The sequence below is a fragment of the Monodon monoceros genome, unplaced genomic scaffold, assembly GCF_005190385.1.
Source record: "Monodon monoceros isolate NGI ecotype Baffin Bay Population unplaced genomic scaffold, NGI_Narwhal_1 Super_Scaffold_2, whole genome shotgun sequence".
Classification (NCBI taxonomy): Eukaryota; Metazoa; Chordata; class Mammalia; order Artiodactyla; family Monodontidae; genus Monodon; species Monodon monoceros.
The window spans coordinates 9859822-9880645 of record NW_021703776.1 but is presented as its reverse complement, the minus strand read 5'-3'; the positions used below and the strand labels follow the sequence as shown (position 1 = coordinate 9880645).

Genomic DNA, 20824 nt, shown 5'->3' with positions numbered 1-20824 from the left:
CATCACCCTGGCCTCAGACTCACGGGTGCAAATAGCTTGCTCAGGAATAGGCAGACTTTTATATTTTTCGAGCTGCTCACTGGTTCTTAAAAGAACCTGACCTGTATAGCACAGGGAACTCTACTCAAGTTCTGTAGTAACCTATATGGGAAAAGAATCTGAAAGAGAATGGACATATATATATATATATATATATATATATATATGTATAACTGATTCACTTTGCTGTACACCTGAAACTAACACAACATTGTAAGTCAACTATACTCCAATAAAAATTTTTTTAAAAAAAGAAGAACCCGACCTAGCTGGAAGTTTACATGGACTCCAGTAACCATGGCATGGAAGTAAGGGCCTGGTGGGGAGGAGTTGATGCCAGCCATGAAGGGGTGGATTTGTGAAGAGAGGCTGAGAAGGAAGTCTTTGTGGAGGGAGGAAAAGAGCTCAGGATTTACCACCAAGTTTCAGAGAACGTCTTAGTAAGCTGACTTTCGTGTCCCATGCAGGCTGCTAGTGCCAGAAATACTCATTTTACTAAAGGTGGTTACGTTTTTCGTTATAAGAATAATACATGTTCATCACAGAAAGAAATGGGTGGGGGACATAATCTTACTTGGTAAAGCAACTGCTGTTGAAATTTGTTGTAATTCTTTCCAGTCTTTTTTCTATTCATTTCATTCACATTATTGTGATCATGAACTACCTGCTCCTTGCTCTTGTCACTTAGCGTTGGAAAATAAGCATTTTCTATCTTATTGTCATTTAATGTGTTATAGTTGTAATTGCATATTTAGGCACAATCGTGATATAAATTATTGTAATTTAGAAAATTATAAACTATTCTGTCATATACATATACTACAATGTGCCTAGCCTATGGTTGAGCTTTTAGGTTAGGAGATCCATTATAGTACACTTCAGAATGGAATTACTAGGCAGAAGAAATGGAAGTTTGGGACCCGAGATAGTTAGGGAGCCTGGATGCTCACAGGCCTCCTTAGAGGAGAATCAAACCAATTCCTGGGTTTGATCCTCAAGCTTAGCATACCCGTAAATTCAGTTTTGTCAGTACCAAAAATGATTGGTTCTTAGGAAATATATGGTTGTTAAGTAAAACTAATTTGTGATGGAAACTAGAAGCGCCATATGGAGGGAGGGTGTGGAAGCCATTACTGCTGTTTGCCAAATATTTCTGTTCTCTACATCCCAGACATACGGTAGGATCATACTTCCTATTCCCTAGGGGTGGCTGGGCTGTGTGTCTAGTTGTGACGAAGACTTGGGTTTGAACGTGAATACTTTTTTGCAGGAGGAAAACCCTCCAGAGTTCTCTCTCCTGCTGTCACCGTGGCTGGCAGTGTTAGAGAGTGTGTCTGCTCCGTCAGTCTGGCTCCCTGAGTGACTAATGAGCAGAGCCCTCTGCCGGCCCACAATGACAGTGTGAGCAAGGAAAAAACTTTGCTACCATAAGTCACTGAGATGTGGAATTGGGTGGTTACTGCAGCATACCCCAGCCCATACTGACTGGTATGGAGGGATATTAACATTGGTATGCCTGACATATTTAACCTCTGAAATTAGAAATGAACTAAGGTGAAAAAAATGCTGTTAGGAATTAATCAGAATAAAAGAAAGTAGTTATATATTTCAGCTGTTTCACAACCCTCAATTAAGGGTACTATAACTTTTAATCAACTCCCCCCTCCCAGAGAGCCTGAGCTGGGCAATGAAAATATTTTCCTCTCTCTCCTTTTCTACGCTTACTGATAGCCAAGCCAACTTTTGATGATAACAGCCTGCCTTTAATTGTCGTCGCCTTTATTTTAAAAGCCCTACAGTATGCTATTTAAAAAATGAACAGTTTACAACAGAAGGAAAAAGATCTGCTTTCTCTCCCCACCAACCCCACCATGAGCCCACATCCTCAAGTTCAGTTTGGATTGTACCCTCCAGGCATTTTCTCTGCAACCCAAAATACAAACGGAATCCCACTCTTCACGTTTTTCTACATCTTGCCTTTTTTCACTTAATTTGTCAGGTATCATTTCATGTCAGAACATATTTATTTACCTATTTCTTTTGAATGGCAGCAGAGTTCTCTGTTTCAAAAACTTACCATCCTTCATTTAGCTGGTTTCCTGTTGGTAGGCGTATTTTAAATCTTTCCAGCCTTTTGTAATTGTTCATAATGCTCTATTGAACATCCTTATAAAAGATATGTATTTTGCACACTTGTACAAGTTAATCCAGAGAGGAAATTCCTAGAAGTAGAATTCTGGATTGAAGGGAGTTTGTAGTTTAAATGCCAAAAAATATTACCAATTCCCTTCCCAAGGGTCCAATCAATTTGCATTTCCATCAGTACAGTGTGAGAGTTCGCGTCCCTTCCCACTTTCCAGAAGGCGGTGTACGATCAAACTTTTAAAAATCTCTGCCATTATAATCATGAAAAAAAAGGTATTGCATTGTTGATTTGAAGTGCATTTCCTTAATTATAGGTGAGTTTTGCTTGTTCTTTCTTTAAGTAGGTTGATACCTTCAGTCAAGTATGGTGAGGCCTGGGTAGCATTCTTTCCCTTTAAAGTGAGTTGATTTTATTATTTGAATCTCCAAGAATAACCTTATTTTTAGGGAATTCCCTGGCAGTCCAGTGGTTAGAACTCCGCACTTCCACTGCAGGGGGCACAGGTTCGATCCCTGGTCAGGGAACTAAGATCCTGCAAGCCAAGGGGCCAAAAAAAAAAAAAAAGAAAAAGAAAAGGACCTTATTTTTAAGCACTGAGAAGACATCTCATTGTGACCATTATTCATTTATTGAATAAACAGGGTTCGCAGCATTTCTAAAACCTTGAGATAGATAGATAGAGATAGGTTGAGATAGACAGATAGATAGATAGATAGATAGATAGAGATATTGCTGCTGGGGTGTTTGACAATGACATCATTCAAAGCAGATGGACTGGGGACTGACCAGCTCTCTCACCTTGCAATTATTTGATACCACATGTTTTTTCATTGCAGCAATTCAGCTTTGTGTCCTTGCCCACTGATGTGCTGGAAATTGAGGTGAAGGACAAGTTTGCCAAGAGCCGCCCCATCATCAAGCGCTTCTTGGGAAAGCTGTCGATGCCCGTTCAGAGACTCCTGGAAAGACATGCCATAGGGTAAACCTTGACCAAGAGCTCAGTATCACTAGGCAACAGCCAGCAGGCCAGGCCCAAGGGAGGCAACAATACAGTCTCATAGAGACTTGAACTGAAAAGGTGGTGCTGCATTTCCTTGGCTTCTCCCATTAATTATGTTGTTGAGCTACAACATTTAATTAAACAGACCCTTCTCTTTCCCCTAGTTTGCGTACCACTGGTTACTTATGCAAGTGAGTAAAAATTCCTAAGACACTATAGTGAAAGAAGCCCTTAATGCAGCATTTTTTCTGTACAGATAGAAATTAAAATTTGTTTTACTACAAAGGATAACATTTCATTCATATGCCTGTCTTGTGTGTAGGATTTAATCATTTGTGACATTTCCATAACAAGATGAAATGCTGGGTTACTAGACCAGAGTGCCTTAGAAAACACTAGTATTTATAGAAAATGCTAGATAATATGTATGAAATTTTAAAAGCGTGAATCCTTATGGTGCAACCACAATTATGTTGCTTGCATAGTTCAGTTGTATATGAGAATATGTTTCTGTGTTTTGTATCTTCTACATTCGTGTCCATTCAGGGTTCTCATTAAACTCTGACCAGATAAAATCCTTGTACATAATATGTATTTCCATAGGTAATGGCAACTATGTTTGAAAACACTAACTCTCTGGTCATAGATATGCCTCAATGCAATACTTAGAATGATATCAAAGGAATGAGGAAAATTATGCAGAATTTCCAAGGGTCTTAATTTAAAGCTCTTTGGATTTTCAGAAGGACTTTGGAATCACTCACAGTTATCATAAGGACATGTAATCAGAACCTGATAGCGTGTGTGCAGCTGTGTGCACATAGACACGTGTTAATTCTCAAGCCAAAGGGAGTTGACATTTACGAAGCTACAGTCGTGTGTCAAACAAGGTGTTTGCATTTTCCACTCAAACAAACAAAAATATACCTAAAGAACGTAAAGCTGTCTGTGGCACATAGGGACTAAATGATTCCAAACTGTTCATTTTTAAAATAGCAAACTGTATGCCTTTTAAAATAAAGGCAGCTCATGGGACTTCCCGGGCAGTCCAGTGGTTAGGACTCCGCGCTTCCACTGTAGAGGATGTGGGTTCCATCCCTGGTCAGGGAACTAAGACCCCCCCCATGCCATGCTGTGCGGCCAAAAAAAAAAAAAATTCTAAAATAAAGCTCAGAAAGCTCCCTCAATCCCTTGGCCTGTAACATCGCAGCCCGCAGCTCTCTGCCTGGCTGTCTGCCTCCCTCAAGTCCTCTACCCATGCCTGCCTCAGCCTCACATTGGAAATATCACCACTGCCTTGAGCCCTTTATGTAGTGGTCCTGCCTCATGCCCCCAGCTGGATGTAAGCTATCTAAAGGCAGCGGTATGCACTACCTGCTGTGTATCACCGGAAGCACTTTTGACATGGGAGAGGCTCAAAAAATATTTGTTGATAAAGTGAGTGGAAAGCAAAGGAAAGAAAAACGTGGAATACAAATGCAAAGCGTGATCGATTTAATTTTTGTCTCACTGTCTGATGGTCTTTAGGCCTCCTCTGATTCCGGCGAGGTTTGGGGTTCAGGATCTCTTATGGTCCTAGTAGACCTACCTCATAATATTGACCAAGGCCTATGTCAGTATTGTAGCTCATTCTATTTTCCCTGCATATAATGCTTTATTCAGTGGGCTTCCTAGAAACTCCAAGCATGAAACCAGGGCTTCCCAAATAGAAATACGAAGTCAGTGGATCACTGGGATATACGTTGTTTCATAATGCTGGTGCTTTCTAGGAAGAAACATTAAAACACTACCAGCCAGTGACTTATCTTTTTATTTGAATGTCACAAATGAATAAATGGAGTGAATACAGAATTATCTAAGTAACAACTGGTTTGGGAATATGTCTTTGTTATTATTGGATAGAGTGGATTTGTTCATTTCTGAATATCCCAAGGTAATCCCGCTTCCTATTTAGGCGAAGGTAGGGGACCATGTGCTCTGCTGAAGCTGCATTGTTGATGAAACTATAATAGCAAAGTTTCAGGTCGATTTCTCCCTGGATAATTGTCTTCCTAGTAATTAAAAATTGCCTTGAGTCGGAAGAGGGAATGGTGCCAGAGTCCAGGGTGGAGTTTCAGAGTCTCTCTGTGGGACCCTGGAGTTGGCATAATCAGAGGTCATGGGCCAGTGGACCCAGCCCACAAGCCTCGCTGTGCTCCGTTCTGCAGCAGGTCCCTTTCTGAACCACTCCACAGGGTCCCTGGTAACCAGGACGGCATCCTTCCATAGATATTAGATATAGATAGATAGATAGATATCGCAAGACACGCATCTGCTGCTGACCCTGTCTATTATTAAGGGCATATCTGGAAAACATCACCCTGCACAGGAAAAGCAAGCAAAGGATATCCATATCTTTTCTTGTTTTCTTTTTTTTCTCTAGAACACAGGTTGGCAAACTTTCTATAAGGAGCCAGATAGTAAATGTTTCAGGCTGTATAAGCCATATGGTTTCTGTCCCAACTATTCAGCTCTGCCATTGTAGCATGAAGTCAGCCCAGACAAGAAGTAAACTTAATAATAAGCAAGGTTGCGTTCTAATAAAACTTTTATTTATGGAAACTGAAATTTGAATTTCGTATCATTTTCACATGTCACAAAATACTCCTCTTCCTTTGCTTTTTTTCCAACTATTTAAAAATGTAAAAAGCTCATGGCCTTATGAAAACAAGTGATGGGCCAGATTTGGCCCGTGGGCTGTAGTTCCCTGATCCCTGCTTAGGAGTATTCGATAAGGATTTTCTTGAAGGTTTTCATCGCTGTTGAGCAGGTGTACTTTCCCATCGTTCCCTTAGGACCATCTCATATGTACCCGAGCAGATCACCACCTCCTAATAGCAGGGCCTCCCTGGGCTTGGCTGCTTCGCCCACTGACACAGAAAGCACACTGCATGGTCTTTAGGAGGACAGGTATTGACCAGATCTGTGCTTATTTCCTTCTAGGGACAGGGTGGTCAGCTACACACTTGGCCGCAGGCTGCCAACAGATCATGTGAGTGGACAGCTGCAATTCCGATTTGAGATCACTTCCTCCATCCACCCAGGTATTTTCAGCATGTACTTTCATGTGTTGTCCTAGCCGAGTGTCATGGCATGGTTCCTTTCCCCAAAATACAATAACCATTGTTCTCTCCAGACATGTCCTAGGTTTTATGGTTCTCTATCCATCTTCTCCATTTGAGGCCTAGAAGCCAGTGATCTGTTCTGGAAGCCAGGTTGCTGTCCCCCTTTTTATGTTTTTTATTTTTATTTTTTGGCCACATCACATGGCTCGTGGGATCTTAGTTCCCCGACCAGGGATCAAACCCGGGCCCCCTGCAGTGGAAGCACAGAGTCCTAACCACTGCACCACCAGGGAAGTCGCTGTTGTCCCCTTGATTGAGAGGCTCCTCTTCATTCGGTGATCCAAAGGTAGAGGGTTAGGCACTCGAGTGGGAATTGACAAAGAGGCCAACGTGGGTATGGAGCCATGTCTAATTTATCATTTTACTCCCAGCATCCACATAGGACTTGCTCAACGGATATTGAATCATTACATACATGAGTGAGTGAATGAATGTGATACATGTCATAGTGTTGAACTGTGATTACCCAGTGGATTTTTACAATATCGCAGGAAAAATGGAAACTATAAGTTGGACAGAAAACTTGAGAATCATCCCGTGTTCAGTTTTTCAGGCCAAAACATATCTCCAAATAAGAATGATGAGATGCCTCTTAATTCCCCTCTTGCTTTTCTCCTACAAGCCCCCTCGTCAGTGTAGATCACACTGAGAATTGTCTGGTCCTCCTGGGCCACATTTATAGGTTGCCATTAAAGCTAATATAGCTTCTGAGAATTCAGGGTCTGAAGTTTATCACTGCCCGCTCATCAAACAAAAGTTACACTTTTCTGTGCCCAATATACAAAGCAGATTGTAAGAAAACACTTGACTGTTTCGTCCTTTCAAATCCAGCATTTTCTACATTCTGAGAATAAAACTGACTCTTCCTTCAGTAAGGACAGCTTTACAGTGCACCAGAGAGATTGCTTTTCTTGGATGAGTGAATAGCACTAGGGCTTGAAATGGGAATTCCTATCTGGCAGGGATGCAATAGAGCAACTGGGGGAAGGTAGAGGTAAACCATGCTTGCTACTCCTTGAATGGGTGCTTGGTATGGAGACCTGGTTTATCTTCCACTGCAGTAACCTCCATATGTTGGAAACCTTCCAGTCTGAGCCACTGAATGACTGTGGTTGCTCCCATCATTGGCCTTTCCTTCTCTCTGGTCACCTAAGAACCCCATTCTGCCACCCTGGGGGACCCAGCCATAGTAAACACTCTGAACCAATATAATTAGTCCTGCCTGGAGCCAGCAAGGAACTATAAACCGTGCCCCCCCCATCTCTGAGGTCTTCCACGTAGCAAACATTTATGTGCCTAGAACTGGGGTAATGCTAGGCTTTGGGTATTTTAACCAAAAAATGAAGTTCCTTGAAACAGAATTCTCAAATATATCATGACTGCAAGTAGTCCTTAACATAAGGAGAACTCATTCTTGGCAGTATTTTTAGCAGAGCTTTGGCCAATGGGAAACCCTCATCAACCCCTACATCCGATATCCTAAGGCAGAAATCCCTAGGACGGCTCAGTCCCCCGGAGCAGGCTAACACTACAGTGACATTTTCTTCTTGTCTGTAGATGATGAGGAGATTTCCCTGAGTACCGAACCTGAGTCTGCAGAAATCCAGGACAGCCCCATGAATAGCCTGGTGGCAAGCAGCCGTGGGGAGCCCCCTTGCACTAATGCACCAGAGCCCTCGGGGACCTCAGGGCCAGAGCAGCTGAGCCAGGGCAGCGCGGTGGGCCCTGCAGGGAACGAGAGCCTGGAGCTTGCCAATCCGGTTGAGGCCGCCGCAGGTACCACGGAGGCAGGAGATGATGGCACGGTCTGTGTGAGGCCTGAGGCGGCTGGGGAGCTTCTGGCCCCCTGGCCAGAGGACACGGAGCCCGCCCTGAGCGCGGAAGAACTGGCCGAGCGGCTGGACTTGGGTGAGGAGGCGGCCCTACCCGGGCTGCTGGAGGACGGTCGAGCCCCGGGCAGCCCCGGGGAGCCAGTGGCCCAGGAGGCGGCGACAGAGAGCCGGGCTGGCGGGCAGGAGGAGGACTGGCTGCAGCTGCGGGCTTCGGTGAAGAGGAAGAGCAGGCCGTGCTCCCTGCCTGTGTCCGAGCTGGAGACGGTGATCGCGTCCGCCTGCGGGGAGCCCGAGACGCCTCGGACCCACTACATCCGCCTCCACACGCTGCTGCACAGCCTGCCCTCCGCGCAGGGCGGCAGCGCAGACGACGATGGCGCGGAGGAGGAGGCCACCCTCAAGGATGCCTCGGAGAAGGAGGCGCTCAGCGAGGTGGACATGGTCGCCGCCGAGCCGCCTCCCCCGGAAGAGGATGGAGAGGCCCCCGAGGGGGCCACTCCAGGCACGGCGCCCCCGGGCCACTCGGGCTTGGCCAACGGCTCTGTCCCAGGTGGCGACACGCTCCCCAGCACGGGGAGCGAGAGCGACTCCAGCCCGCGGCAGGGCGGGGACCACAGCTGCGAGGGCTGCGACGCATCCTGCTGCAGCCCCTCGTGCTACAGCACGTCGTGCTACAGCAGCTCGTGCTACAGCAGCTCGTGCTACAGCGCCTCCTGCTACAGCCCCTCCTGCTACAACGGCAGCAGGTTCGCCAGCCACACCCGCTTCTCCTCCGTGGACAGCGCCAAGATCTCCGAGAGCACCGTCTTCTCCTCCCAGGATGACGACGAGGAGGAGGAGAACAGCGCCTTCGAGTCGGTGCCCGACTCGGTGCAGAGCCCGGAGCTGGAGCCGGAGTCGGCGAAAGGCGCCGGGTGGCAAGACGAGTCGGCTGCCGCCACCGGGAGCGTGGCCAGAACCGTGGAAGGTCTGGAGTCCCCCGTGGCAGGGCCGAGCAGTCGGAGAGAAGGTTAGACCTCACACCCGATCAGAGAGAAAATAGGATCACCAGGGGGACGCAGGTCTCGCCAACATGGTTTCAAAACAAGAGGGAGAGGGTCAGTCCCAAATGAGGTTGTTGCAGCAGCTGTGTGCCTGTCCTGTACGTACATGTGTGCATGTGTGTATGTGTATGTCAGTATTCCAGACTGTGGGTAGCTGACACCCCACCGCTGCCCAGATACACATCAAGAATTACACCTAGTTGGATGTGAGCGTGTACTTGTACGTGTGCATCTTGGTTTTGACTAATCACTGGTTATAGGGTACATATTACCCTCTAGTCTTGACAACAACCAGAGCATCGAGGTTAGTATCAAGTGATATAAGCAGGAAATGATCATCAACATTAGGTGGGTAATGTATCAGCATCTGCTGATCCCCAGAACTTACTGAAGATGAGCAGTAAGTTAATGTAACTGGAAGAACATTGAGATTACCTGTTTTAGAGTTTAGCTAACCTGTGTACAAATGGATGTGTATAGCCTACGTGTATGTGTCATGATTTCTGTCTCCTCGATTCTGTTATTGTTGGTTTTGTTTTGTGTTGTTTTGGGGGTCTGGGGGCTATTTTGGCTAATGGAAGGGAAGAATAACATGAATGTGTAAATCGCTTTGTCTCAAGTAAGATTCTAATCCAGTAGGTGCCCCCTTGAGTGTCAAAATGTATTCTGTGTCTTCACCAAAGACCTTCCTTCTTAGTCATGCCTGTGGAATCATATATAAATTTAATTTGCATTTCCTTATCCAGAATTGGGAACCACCTTCCAATCAAGTGACAGTGACATCAAGGGAAGTCATTTAAAAGTCACATAATAATAGGAAACAATTCAGTTGTTTTAAAAGAGAAAAATATAGATTCTGCTATTTTGCTGTTCTCATTTGTTTAAATTAGCCTCCAGACAAAATGCGTTGGACTTGTCTCTAGACTACAAGCTCGTCAAGGGCCAGAGTTATAGCTTCTTTACGTTTGAATTCTCAGCACCTAAACGAATGCCTGGCACCTACAAACTTTTACAGGAACTAACGCGAGCTTAAAAGAAATAATTTTAAGTACTTAACAATGCCCAATTCTACATTTTAGAGAAAGAAGGGGTGAGGGCAAGTGGCACATAGGATAAGGAGAAGCCCAAGGAAATTGGTAATAAAGAGACACAGGGAGGAAAACCATAGTGACATACAATATGGAAAGGCACCCGTGAGTGTGAGAATGGCGTGGACAATTCCTTTCTTTAACAAGGTTGTTCTGAGTCCCTTCTTCGTTCTGAGCCAGATGCTTTGTGCTGGACACAGGAAGATGGTTCAGCAGTAGATCTGTGTGGAAGGAACTCAATAATTACAATAGAATTACAAATAAGTATATTACAAGGAGTTTGGGGGATACACCCCCACAACGGCATAACTCGGAGCTGCCAGCAATGTTCAGACCAAAGTTCAGCAAATTTTTTCTGTAAAGGGCCAGATAGTAAAACTTCTAGGCTTTGTAGGTCAAGAGGCAAAATCAAAAAACTCTTCTCACCCAAGGGGTATTTTTAAAAACAGTTTTACCTTTAGAAGTGTAATAACCATTCTTAGCCCAGAGCCGTATAAAAACAAGGCTGGATTCGGAGTTTGTCAACCCGTTGTAGCCAATGGGTATACTTTGACCGCCATGTTGGGAGACAGTCCACACATGGGTAATTGAAAATTGACTCAGTATACATTGATATAAAAGCACGTTTAACAACAACAACAAAAAAGACACTGCTCGTGCCTTTGAGGGCCTAACAGTCCAGCAGGGGGAAGCCATCCCCTTAACTGAAAGGACAGGAAAGTGTTTCAGGGCCATAGTGGAAGTCTGTGTTTGTAAAGAAATTTCTAGCTTCCTGAATTTTTTGCAGATTGTAAACTCGGAAAAAGTTAAGAAGCACCTACATGCTTCACTGTGGTGGTTACCAAGGGCAACATGAGGATTCCTGGGAAGGACTGTTGATCTCATGAAAGCTGTGCATACCTTGGCATGTGACATTCTCCAGCCAGTTCTTCTCTCCCTTGGTAGTGCGTCCCCGGGGCTAATGGGATCGGCATGGCAGATCTGTCCCCGGCTGACCACCATGTTTCCAAGAGCACCTGCTCAAGGAAAGCACATATGCCTGATTATATGCATGCGTGCTCTCTTCTCCCGTAAGAGTCTCTGCTGCCCCCTCACTGTGACTTTGAAGATTGCAAATTCTTGCCCAAGGTTAGCCAAGGTAGATGTACTATATACATGCCCACGCAGACGAGTCTGTAGCAGTTTGTGGGGGATGTCTTCTTTATCTACTTTTTGCTGCTTTTCCCTCCATAAAAACCTTTTCTTTCCAATCTCAACATAAAATGGTTTTTTAAAACCTGCCGATCAAATGAAAAAAGTAACATAATATGATTATGAGCTCAGCCCTGCCATCAGGCTCCCCTGGGTTTATATTCAGTCCCCCCCACTTCCCAGCCATGACACCTTAGCCAAGTTACCTAACTGCTCCAAGCCTCACGTGTAAAATGGGTGCAAATGTAGAACGTACCCTAAGGGGTTATCGGAAAGATTCAATGAGGTGATTCATATGAAGCGCTCAGCCCCTCACGGAGTGAGGGTTCCGCCAGGGAGATGAGCAGCGAGACTCCCTTTTAAATTAGAATAAGTTTCCTTCTCAGAAGGTCTAGCAGGTCTGACACTTGCTTTGTGTTTGAGGCGAAGGGGATGGTGTGGAGCCGCGGCCTTTGACGGAACAGGATTGCTTGCTTCCTCTGTGCGCTCCCTTCATTCCGTTGGCTGAGATGCATCAGTCACATCATTGCGTTTGCTTGGGGTTCACAGGCAGGTGGGGTCACCTCCATTAACTCCGGCAAGCAACAATATTATGTTTCCACTAGCTTGGAGGAGTAATTAACCTGACTGGTTGAATTAATTATAATGAGGTAAGTTTGTTGTTGTTCTTTTTTGTTAAGAAACTAAATTAAAAATGCGGCAGCTGGTGACATAACAACTGTACCATTGTTTTTTTTAGTTTCTGACATTAAGCATATATAAAGACAAACATGAGTGTGGTATCCACTAAATTCAGAGCCCAGCTTTGAGACAGGAGTCAGTTTGCAAGGAGCTATGTGCTGGCATGAGGGACACCTTCCTTGACTGTCCTTAGTCTCCAGGGACCCCAAGAATTTCAGTCACACACCAGAGTTTGCACAAGAAATGTTACATATTTAACATTTAAAAGGACCCTTTGTTCCTGAATACATCCCTGTTTTTGTTTTCCAGTTAGCTCTAGGAATTAAATGGCTAAATTAAATCCACCTAACTTCCTTCCTAGCTAATTTCTTTATGTTTTAAATCAGTTCTGTGGATCTAGAGTGAGAAGAAATAAGCATCCTTTCCATGTATGGACATTCTGGGGAGTATTTTTGAAATTTGAGATCCCACGAAGATCTTAACCACTGTTTTTCAATAGTTTCTCTCTTTTCGGCCCAAGGAATAACGGAACACTTGGTATTTGCATGAGCCATGGAGGGCAGAGGAAGGAAAAGGCCTGACCTTTGTCCTCTGGGCAACAGGGGCTACTGTGAGAAATCCAGGGCGGTGTTAGTGGGGGGTTACCAGGCTGAGAGCTGTCTCGTGGCCTGGGCCCTTCTAGCTCCCCAGAGATCAAGAGCAATTACCTCTGATTATGTGACCCAAACAGCTGGTGCTGTAGGCCTTCCATCCACATGGCCAGTCTACAGGCAGTGTTACCAGGACCTGAGGACATCATGAAATAGGAACTGCATTGTACAACATTGTTCAGTTCATCATGAGTCTGCCTGAGAGTACTATTAGCTGTGTCTGTTATAATTGAGGGTGTGCATTCTGTGGATATGTTTATTTCTAAAATTTCTCCATGTCTGTCTTTCTTCTTCCGTCTATCCCACTTCTGTGTTTCAAGTTTTCCTGTCTCGGTCTTCCCGCCTCTTATCTACTTCCTTCGTCTCTTGTCTTCTTCCAGAACACTCTGGCTTATCAGATTCTTCCTCAGAATAATCTGGACCAGTCACAAGATGCCATAGCTCCTTGGCTCTGTACCCCAGCCCCTAGCTTTCCTACTACAAGAAATTACCTTCCTGGCCCACTAGTTCCTTAACCCCATCTCAGAAAGGCACCAGCTAAGAGTTTCATTCCAAACACAAAATCTCTGAAAGACGGCCTCTGGGTAGCCCTCCGATGAAACCTATCCAAACAAGGAGCTGTCATTTTGCACAGACCCCTTGAACTTTTTTTTTTTTTTTTCTTGCGATACGCGGGCCTCTCACTGTTGTGGCCTCTCCTGTTGCGGAGCACAGGCTCCGGACGTGCAGCAGACCCCTTGAACTTTTATGAGACCTTATAAATGCTGCCCTTCCCTCCAAAAGGCCTGTTTCTTTTCCTGGGCTAAACTCAGGCTCTGCTCATTTTCTTTTGTGTCCCTTGCCCTCAAGAAAATCCAGGTGGTTACAGAATCAGACCCCAGTCCTACCTATTGGTCTGTTGCGGTACAGATCACAGCCATGGAGTGTTTGGCTGGTTTTTTTTGAGTTTCTTAAAAAATATAGTTCCCTCTATTCACTGGCTCATGAATGACCCCGTATGTAGCAAACTGACAAAGAAAAAAATCAATTGCCTACTTTTTTTTTTTTTGAATTTTATTTATTTTTTTATACAGCAGGTTCTTATTAGTTATCCATTTTATACATATTAGCGTATATATGTCAATCCCAATCTCCCCAATTGCCCGCTCTTTGGGGTTTTTTCTTGCAGTAGTTTGTTTTACAGTCGTGCTTTTTTGCTGACGTTGCCATGGCAATGAATGAATCTGAATGTCTCGACTATCTTGTCCGTAGGTGAATGTCCTATACTCCATAATTCCCAGCCAGTAAGCCAGCTTCCTTCCTTGAGGCCTGAACATCATCACTACCCAACAATCGATGAGCCTCTTCCACCAAGTAAGCTTTAGTTTTGAAAATCTATGTTCATAACTTCCCATCAAGTGTAAGCAGGTCGGTATGAACTTTGTATATAAACATCCAAGCTCTTCCTCCACTCCATACCTCACACTGTGATCGAAAACCAATATGGCTCCTACCATAGAAATTGGTTGGTTGGTTGGTTTTTTGTCGTATGGTTTCAGGATGTGATCTTAATGAGAAAACCCAGTATTTTCAGCACCCTTCAACTTCTGAAATGGAGAGCATTTCTTTACAAGACTTGACTAGGCGTTGCAAACTGTTCATGACCCTTAATTCGCAAATTTTACTATATTATATTTAAAAGTTTGCAGTTCGAGATGGAATAATCCTATTATTCTCCATGGCACCTTTTATGGTTCAAGCATCTCCACGTAATAAAACATTTCAACTCATCAGGACCCATGAACTTGTATTTTCCTTACTCTAATTTGCACCAATAGGTGACAGCCTCAAATTTTTTCTGTAGTTCTTAGAGGTTTCCAGGAAAAATATCATCTTTAGGGATAGAATTCAATAGCACATTCTCCTGGTAACTGTAATGTGTAATTAATAATTACCTAACTGGTCATTTGAACTTGGGAAAATCAATCTCAGTGACTCAGTTTTCTTAGTTGTAAAGTAAAGCTTTAATTTTCTCATCTGCTAAATGCTAGATTTGGACTAGATAGTCTCTAGATATCATTCCAGTGTAATTTACCCTTGTAATATTCCCTTATATGTAACATTTGTAAGAAGGAAGTGACACCCCAGACATTAAATATTCACTTAGCATCAGATATGTTCATGAATTCTAGAACATCCCTGTTTTGGCTTGAGCTCATTTTTCAAGCAAAGATAACCTTTAAAATTTGATAAATTTTACAACTGCAAGATCTTTCCAGGATGCAAAGAATCTGTTTCTTTCCATTCTTTTGCCTGTGCTTACATTAAGCCGTTACAGTTTTGAAAGAAGAAAGGTTTATTCCTTAATTCATCTATTCTTGGCAATGTGATATATTTTACATTTACACCATTCTTCTATTCAATTGTAGTTTATCAGCGATAAACAGTGTCTTTAATAATTAGTAGAATATCTTAAAGGAGTACCACATTTGTTTGGAGAGACCAAGACAAACATTATGTTCTTTAACTTTTGATCCCTGATTTCTTTCTTTATACATTGATTCATGGATATTCCATAAATGAATAGTAAAATTTCAGTGTCACTAGAGGTACTTCCTACTTAGAAAAATACCTGTAGCACGTTCTCTCCAAGAAAGGAACATTTCCCCCGCAACAAAAAAACCTATCAGTGGGTGTGTACGTGAATTGACCCTCAATCCGTGTAAGAGTAATAACTAGTTATACATACAGATATTATAGATAATTGAATATAATATATTCTGTTTTAAAGAATTGCTTATATAAGCTGCTTTTGATAATGAAACAAATTTCTTCCAGATAGGTTTCAATTTTCTGTCCATGTGACACTGAAAAATATTAGAAAAGTTGGTAGTGAAGCTAACAACTGAATTTTCTTAATCTCACATCGTACATGGATGACTTCATCAGATAGTTATTCATTGAATAAGTATTTATTGAATGCTTACTCTATGCAAGCAAAAAAGGCAAAGATCCCTGCCCTCAAGGAGCTTACAGTCTAGGCTGGTAGAGACAGATAATAAACAACAAAAAGAATAAATGAAGAAATAGTGCAGCACATTAGATGGTCTTAAGTGCTGTGGAAAAACCAAAGCAGAGCAGGGTAAGGGGAATCTGGAGCATGTGGTGGTGGCTGGTTTGCCATTTTAAATAGGGTGGTTGGGTACACTTTGCTGATAAGGCAACATTAGAAGCTAGACTTAGAAGTGGTAAGAGGGTTACCCACCCAAGTATTGGGGAAGAAGAGCTTTCTGAGCAAACAGAGCGGCCTGCCTGGTGGGTTTGAGAAACAGCAAGAAGGTCAGCGTGTCTGGATGGAGCAGATTTGGGAGCGAGGAAGCAGCAGACGAAGAGTTCCGTCTATCGGGGGCCCAGATCCCCTAGGGCCTTGTAGACCACTTAAGGGTTTTGGCTTTTACTGTGGATGAAAGGGGAACGTTGTAGGTTTTTGAGCAGAGACATGACATTTCCTAACTTAGGTCTTAAAAGGTTTTCTGTGTTGGCATCACATTTTGAGGAGGAAAAATAGAAGCCTGAGACCCAACATAAGGTTCTTGCAGGTGAGAAACAGTGGTGGCTTGAGCTGGCGGGGAGCAGAGGACGTGGTGAGAAGTGGTCAGATTCTGGCCAGATATTATGTGGGTAGATTTGCTGAAAGATTGGATGTGGTGCGTGAGATACAGAGAAGGGTCAAGAATGACCTCAAGAGTTTTAACCTGGAAGGATGGAGCTTCCTTTAACTGAGAAAGGAAGAGAAGGCTGCAGATAGAGCAGGTTTGGGTGGGAATGAGCTGAAGCTTGGTTTTGATCGTGTTATATTTGAGATGTCATCCAGGTATCAGTGTCGAGAAGACAGTGAGATGCAACTGAAGTTCAAGATAAAGGTCTAAACTACAAACGTGGTGTTGCACTTGTTAATGTAAAAGTACAAATTTACAGGCTTTTTCTTGGTATAATAATTAAAATAGGATTCATTATTAGGCTCTACGTTGTTCTTAGACTTCATGGAAAATATATAGTTTAATATCTGACAAGGCTCCCCAACCACAGATGAATGGACACACATGAATGACTCTAACTGTCCCAAGGTCATCCGTAAAGGTATCATTTTCAGGAGTCTGTTTTGTCATCACAGGGCCAAGTGCATCGGACGTGCTGAGGCCTGAAGTTCCATTCGGAACATGTTTTCTTTATGCGATACTGTTTATACAGTACGTGAAAGCAAATTCTTTACAAAGCAACCCAGAAAACACACTTATAATCTCTAGTTGCGCTTAGCTATTATTTTCTGATTATTTATAAGAGTTTAATTAGCACTCTGCCTTCCAGGTAGTTAATGTATTGACAAGAGGGTCTAACTGTCTGGCTTGCCATTCTTTTCCGTGAGTGGCTTGGAAATATTGAAACTCAGAAATTATTATTATCGCTGCACCATACTTGAGTTATTTTCCTTGGAGAATCTATGAGACTGGAGGCTTGTCTTTGAAGGAATCCTTCCTTTACTGTGGGCACCTGGAGGGCAGGGATGTGTGTTAGTCAGCAATGTGTCCTCAGGACCTGGCATGGTCTCTAGTTCATAGTACAAGGAGGAGTTTGTTCAACTGAATTGAGTAACACGATACTCTTCAAAGATTAACGCTCATTCTTTGTTGGATGACAGTCATGTTGGGTTCAAGAAAAAAAAAAAATACCCAGTTGCTGCTAGTTTGGAAATCACTGAAATTTTTTAATGTTTGGCTCGAGATTAATTACCTAGTAGTTACACAAATATACAATTTCATCAATGAGCTGATTAACATTTACAGCTAACAGTTGACAACTGGATCATCTAGTAGTCAACTTTAATCACCACCTTCTAGAATATATTTATACAATCGGACCACTTTTTTTTTCTTCAATTTGTCTTATAAGTTGAATTTGGTGTTTTCTGGTATTTTTAGTTTTCCTTGGACATTGTTTGGCAATCCCTCAGGTAACTGTCAGACATAAGCCATAATGTTCTCAAACAGCTTGAACCACACACATATCAAACCATAACTATACCAAATATATTGAGTTTTTCATTTTAAAAACAATTGGGAGTTGCTATGTCATTACCTGAATGATGCTTTTTCAATAGAATTGTTAAATATCTGACCTACTCCCAAAAGCTATGGCTTTTCTCACTTAAAAGCCTGAATGGTTTTCCTCATTTGCAGTCATTTTTGCTTTTTCTTCTTTAGTCTAACGTAGTTTTCAGCATAACTTTATCATGAAGCTGTTATTCCCACCACAGTTTTACATGTGGAACCTAAAAGCTTTGCACATCTCTGTACAGCAGACATTGCTCATCTTTTTTTAGCTCAGGTGTGTACGTATGACTTCCAGCTCTCTCAGTTTTGAGGACTTTTTCATCCTATCACCCCAGCCCAGCTCCTACATTTATCATGGACTGTATCATCTATGCTTCCACCTTTTAGTTTGTTGCTGTTGCTTAAATTTGAGAAGTAAAGGAATTTAGCTTTATCTTGGGCTCCCTCTACTCTTTGGGATAGTTATTTATCAACAAAGAGATACTTCAAAGCTAGTTAATAGTCGTGATTGGTTTTGTTTTGGTCCAGAGATATTTGGCAGCCACAGGTGGGTTGAACATACACTGTGAATTCACAACTCTTAAGTATTGAATGTGTCCATTCTTCCTCTCAAGAGGAATGGCAATCACTTAAGGCTGCTAAGATTAGATAGAGGTTATATGAAGCACGCACTTACAGTGCATTTTAGAACTGTAGTCAAGCCTGGTTTTAATATGAGGGCCATTATTCCCTTCTGAGCAGCCATCCTCCATCAGATTTAGCAGAGAAAGGATCCTTCCAGCATTAGAGTGTCAGCTGTCACCGGAGGACATTTCCAGTCTTCCAGCTGTCATTTGAGTAGCCAAGAAAATTGACAAGATGGAAATTTTTAAAGAAGGAAATAAACATTCCATTTTCTCTTTAGAAATTGTTAGAATTTTAACACAGGTCATACTTGAGTAACCCCAGTTACTGTTTAAAATGGCCCAACGGAGAATCTGAGTCCCATGGGCTCTTTCCTGGAATGCCAACTCCATGCCAATGCCTCAGAGGCCACCCAGGTGCTCTGGGCAGTGCTTGGTCTTCAGCAAGTCACCAGTGGTGAGTTCTAACTGCAAAAGACCTGGAAGTGGTGTCTGTTTCACATGGATCCGTAGTTTGTCCTTGATTTTTCTTTTTGCCTTTTCGTCATGCACTAGACTGGGAAGCTCGCATTGACAGCCACGGGCGGGTCTTTTATGTGGACCACGTGAACCGCACGACCACCTGGCAGCGTCCCACATCAGCAGCCACCCCCGACGGGATGCGGAGATCCGGGTCCATCCAGCAGATGGAGCAACTCAACAGGCGGTGGGTGATCAGCATGCGGTGAGCCCCTATAAAGCAGTGAAAGGAGAAGGGCAGCTAAAGAAACCCCCTTTTATACTTTCCTGCTCAGATTGTATGAGGAAACTGCAAAGTAATTAACCCATTCATAGTTAGTACCTGGAAAGCTAGATTTAAAATTTGGTGAGGAGACAAGCTAAGCCTAAGTGTCATTTAAAGATGGGGAATCCTCTTGACGGCCCAGGCTCGAACACAGGTGTTCTTAGCCAAGGGCCCATGGACCACCCCCACCCAGGTATTCACTGAGGGTGTCAGTGTTCCAGGAACCATCCAGAAACTATATGCAAAATTATACATGGATGCACATTTATCTACCAGACTCATACCTATCTGTCATAAGATTCTCAAACAGGTCCAGAACCCAAACAGTTTGAAAACATTCCAAGGATAGGTTCAACAGAATACTAAAAGCTGCCTGGAGAAAAAGCTGCCTCATAAATCCCTGTATTCATGCCTACCCTGGTCCCATAATTGCTATATACTCAGAAATATACATTCTTAAAAAGCTTTCATCATAGAAAGAGAAACATTTAAAGATACTTTTTGAGAATTGTTTTGTCTAAAAACTAGACCCCTTACTAGTTTTTAGTAAGTATGTAAAGATGTCATTTTGTTTTCAACATGCAAATGAAACCCTAAACAGCACCTCTCCCATGCCATAAGCTAGTACGAGCATCATACCCAATATCTTGCTTCTTTAAGACCAGGGCAGTGGCTTTTGGATACTTTTAGTAGCCAGGAATGCAGACTGCAGGCCCAACTTCGTTTGTATCCACATGACGTCTTGCTAGTGTAAAATAAAGGAAAAAGGTGGAGAGGGACTAAAAAGAATAACTAACTGGGTTTGGGGGACACAGCTATTGATAACAAATAACTTTTGAAAGTTAACTGTAGCCTCCAGAAAAAAAAAAAGTAGACAATTCAATCCTATTAAAATTGCACAGAAACAAAACATTGAACTTCTGCTTACTGTTGTTGTAGAGAGAGAAGGATGCTTTAGGTGAAAATCACCAGGGGTTCTTTTATTGCTTGAGCATTTGGAAGACATTTGCTTTCCATTTTTCCATTAAGTCATTAATAAGAATCATAACGGGTTTCTATTGGCAGTGTACTTCTCTAGTCATTCCCACAGAAAGAAAGTATATTAAAAGGAAGAACATATTAAATATAAATGCACCAAAATCCATGGGAGTGTCCTTTCATGGTGATTGCAACAAGACTCCTACAACTAAAAATGCAAAGGACACAGCAAGCTCATTTTACATAGAGACTGTGTTCAGATGCCATAGGCAGAAATAGCCTCAGGGTCTGTCTTGCCAGACAGGTAAGCTGAAATAATTTACCAGACTAAGAAACATGGAGAGCAGCATCAGTCTATATCTACAGAGGTGTAGTTTGAACACTAAAACAAAACAGTAAACCAGAAGCAGAAGTAAATACCTTGACCTGTGACATAAAAATCCTTGGAAGTTCGTTCACGATGTTCAGGTTGTATAATATAAAAATGAGGCCAGGGCTTCCCTGGTGGCGCAGCG

General features: G+C 43.0%; 1 protein-coding gene across 1 annotated transcript in view; it reads left to right on the top strand.

Moving 5' to 3' along the window:
* The window catches only part of HECW1 (HECT, C2 and WW domain containing E3 ubiquitin protein ligase 1), a 482761-nt gene that overhangs the window by 357948 nt on the left and 103989 nt on the right, over positions 1–20824 (top strand). The window contains exons 7-11 of the mRNA XM_029234115.1: positions 3022–3164; positions 6168–6268; positions 7907–9190; positions 14086–14187; positions 19103–19253. Coding sequence (XP_029089948.1) covers positions 3022–3164; positions 6168–6268; positions 7907–9190; positions 14086–14187; positions 19103–19253 — 1781 coding nt within the window. The remainder of the gene's footprint in view (positions 1–3021; positions 3165–6167; positions 6269–7906; positions 9191–14085; positions 14188–19102; positions 19254–20824) is intronic.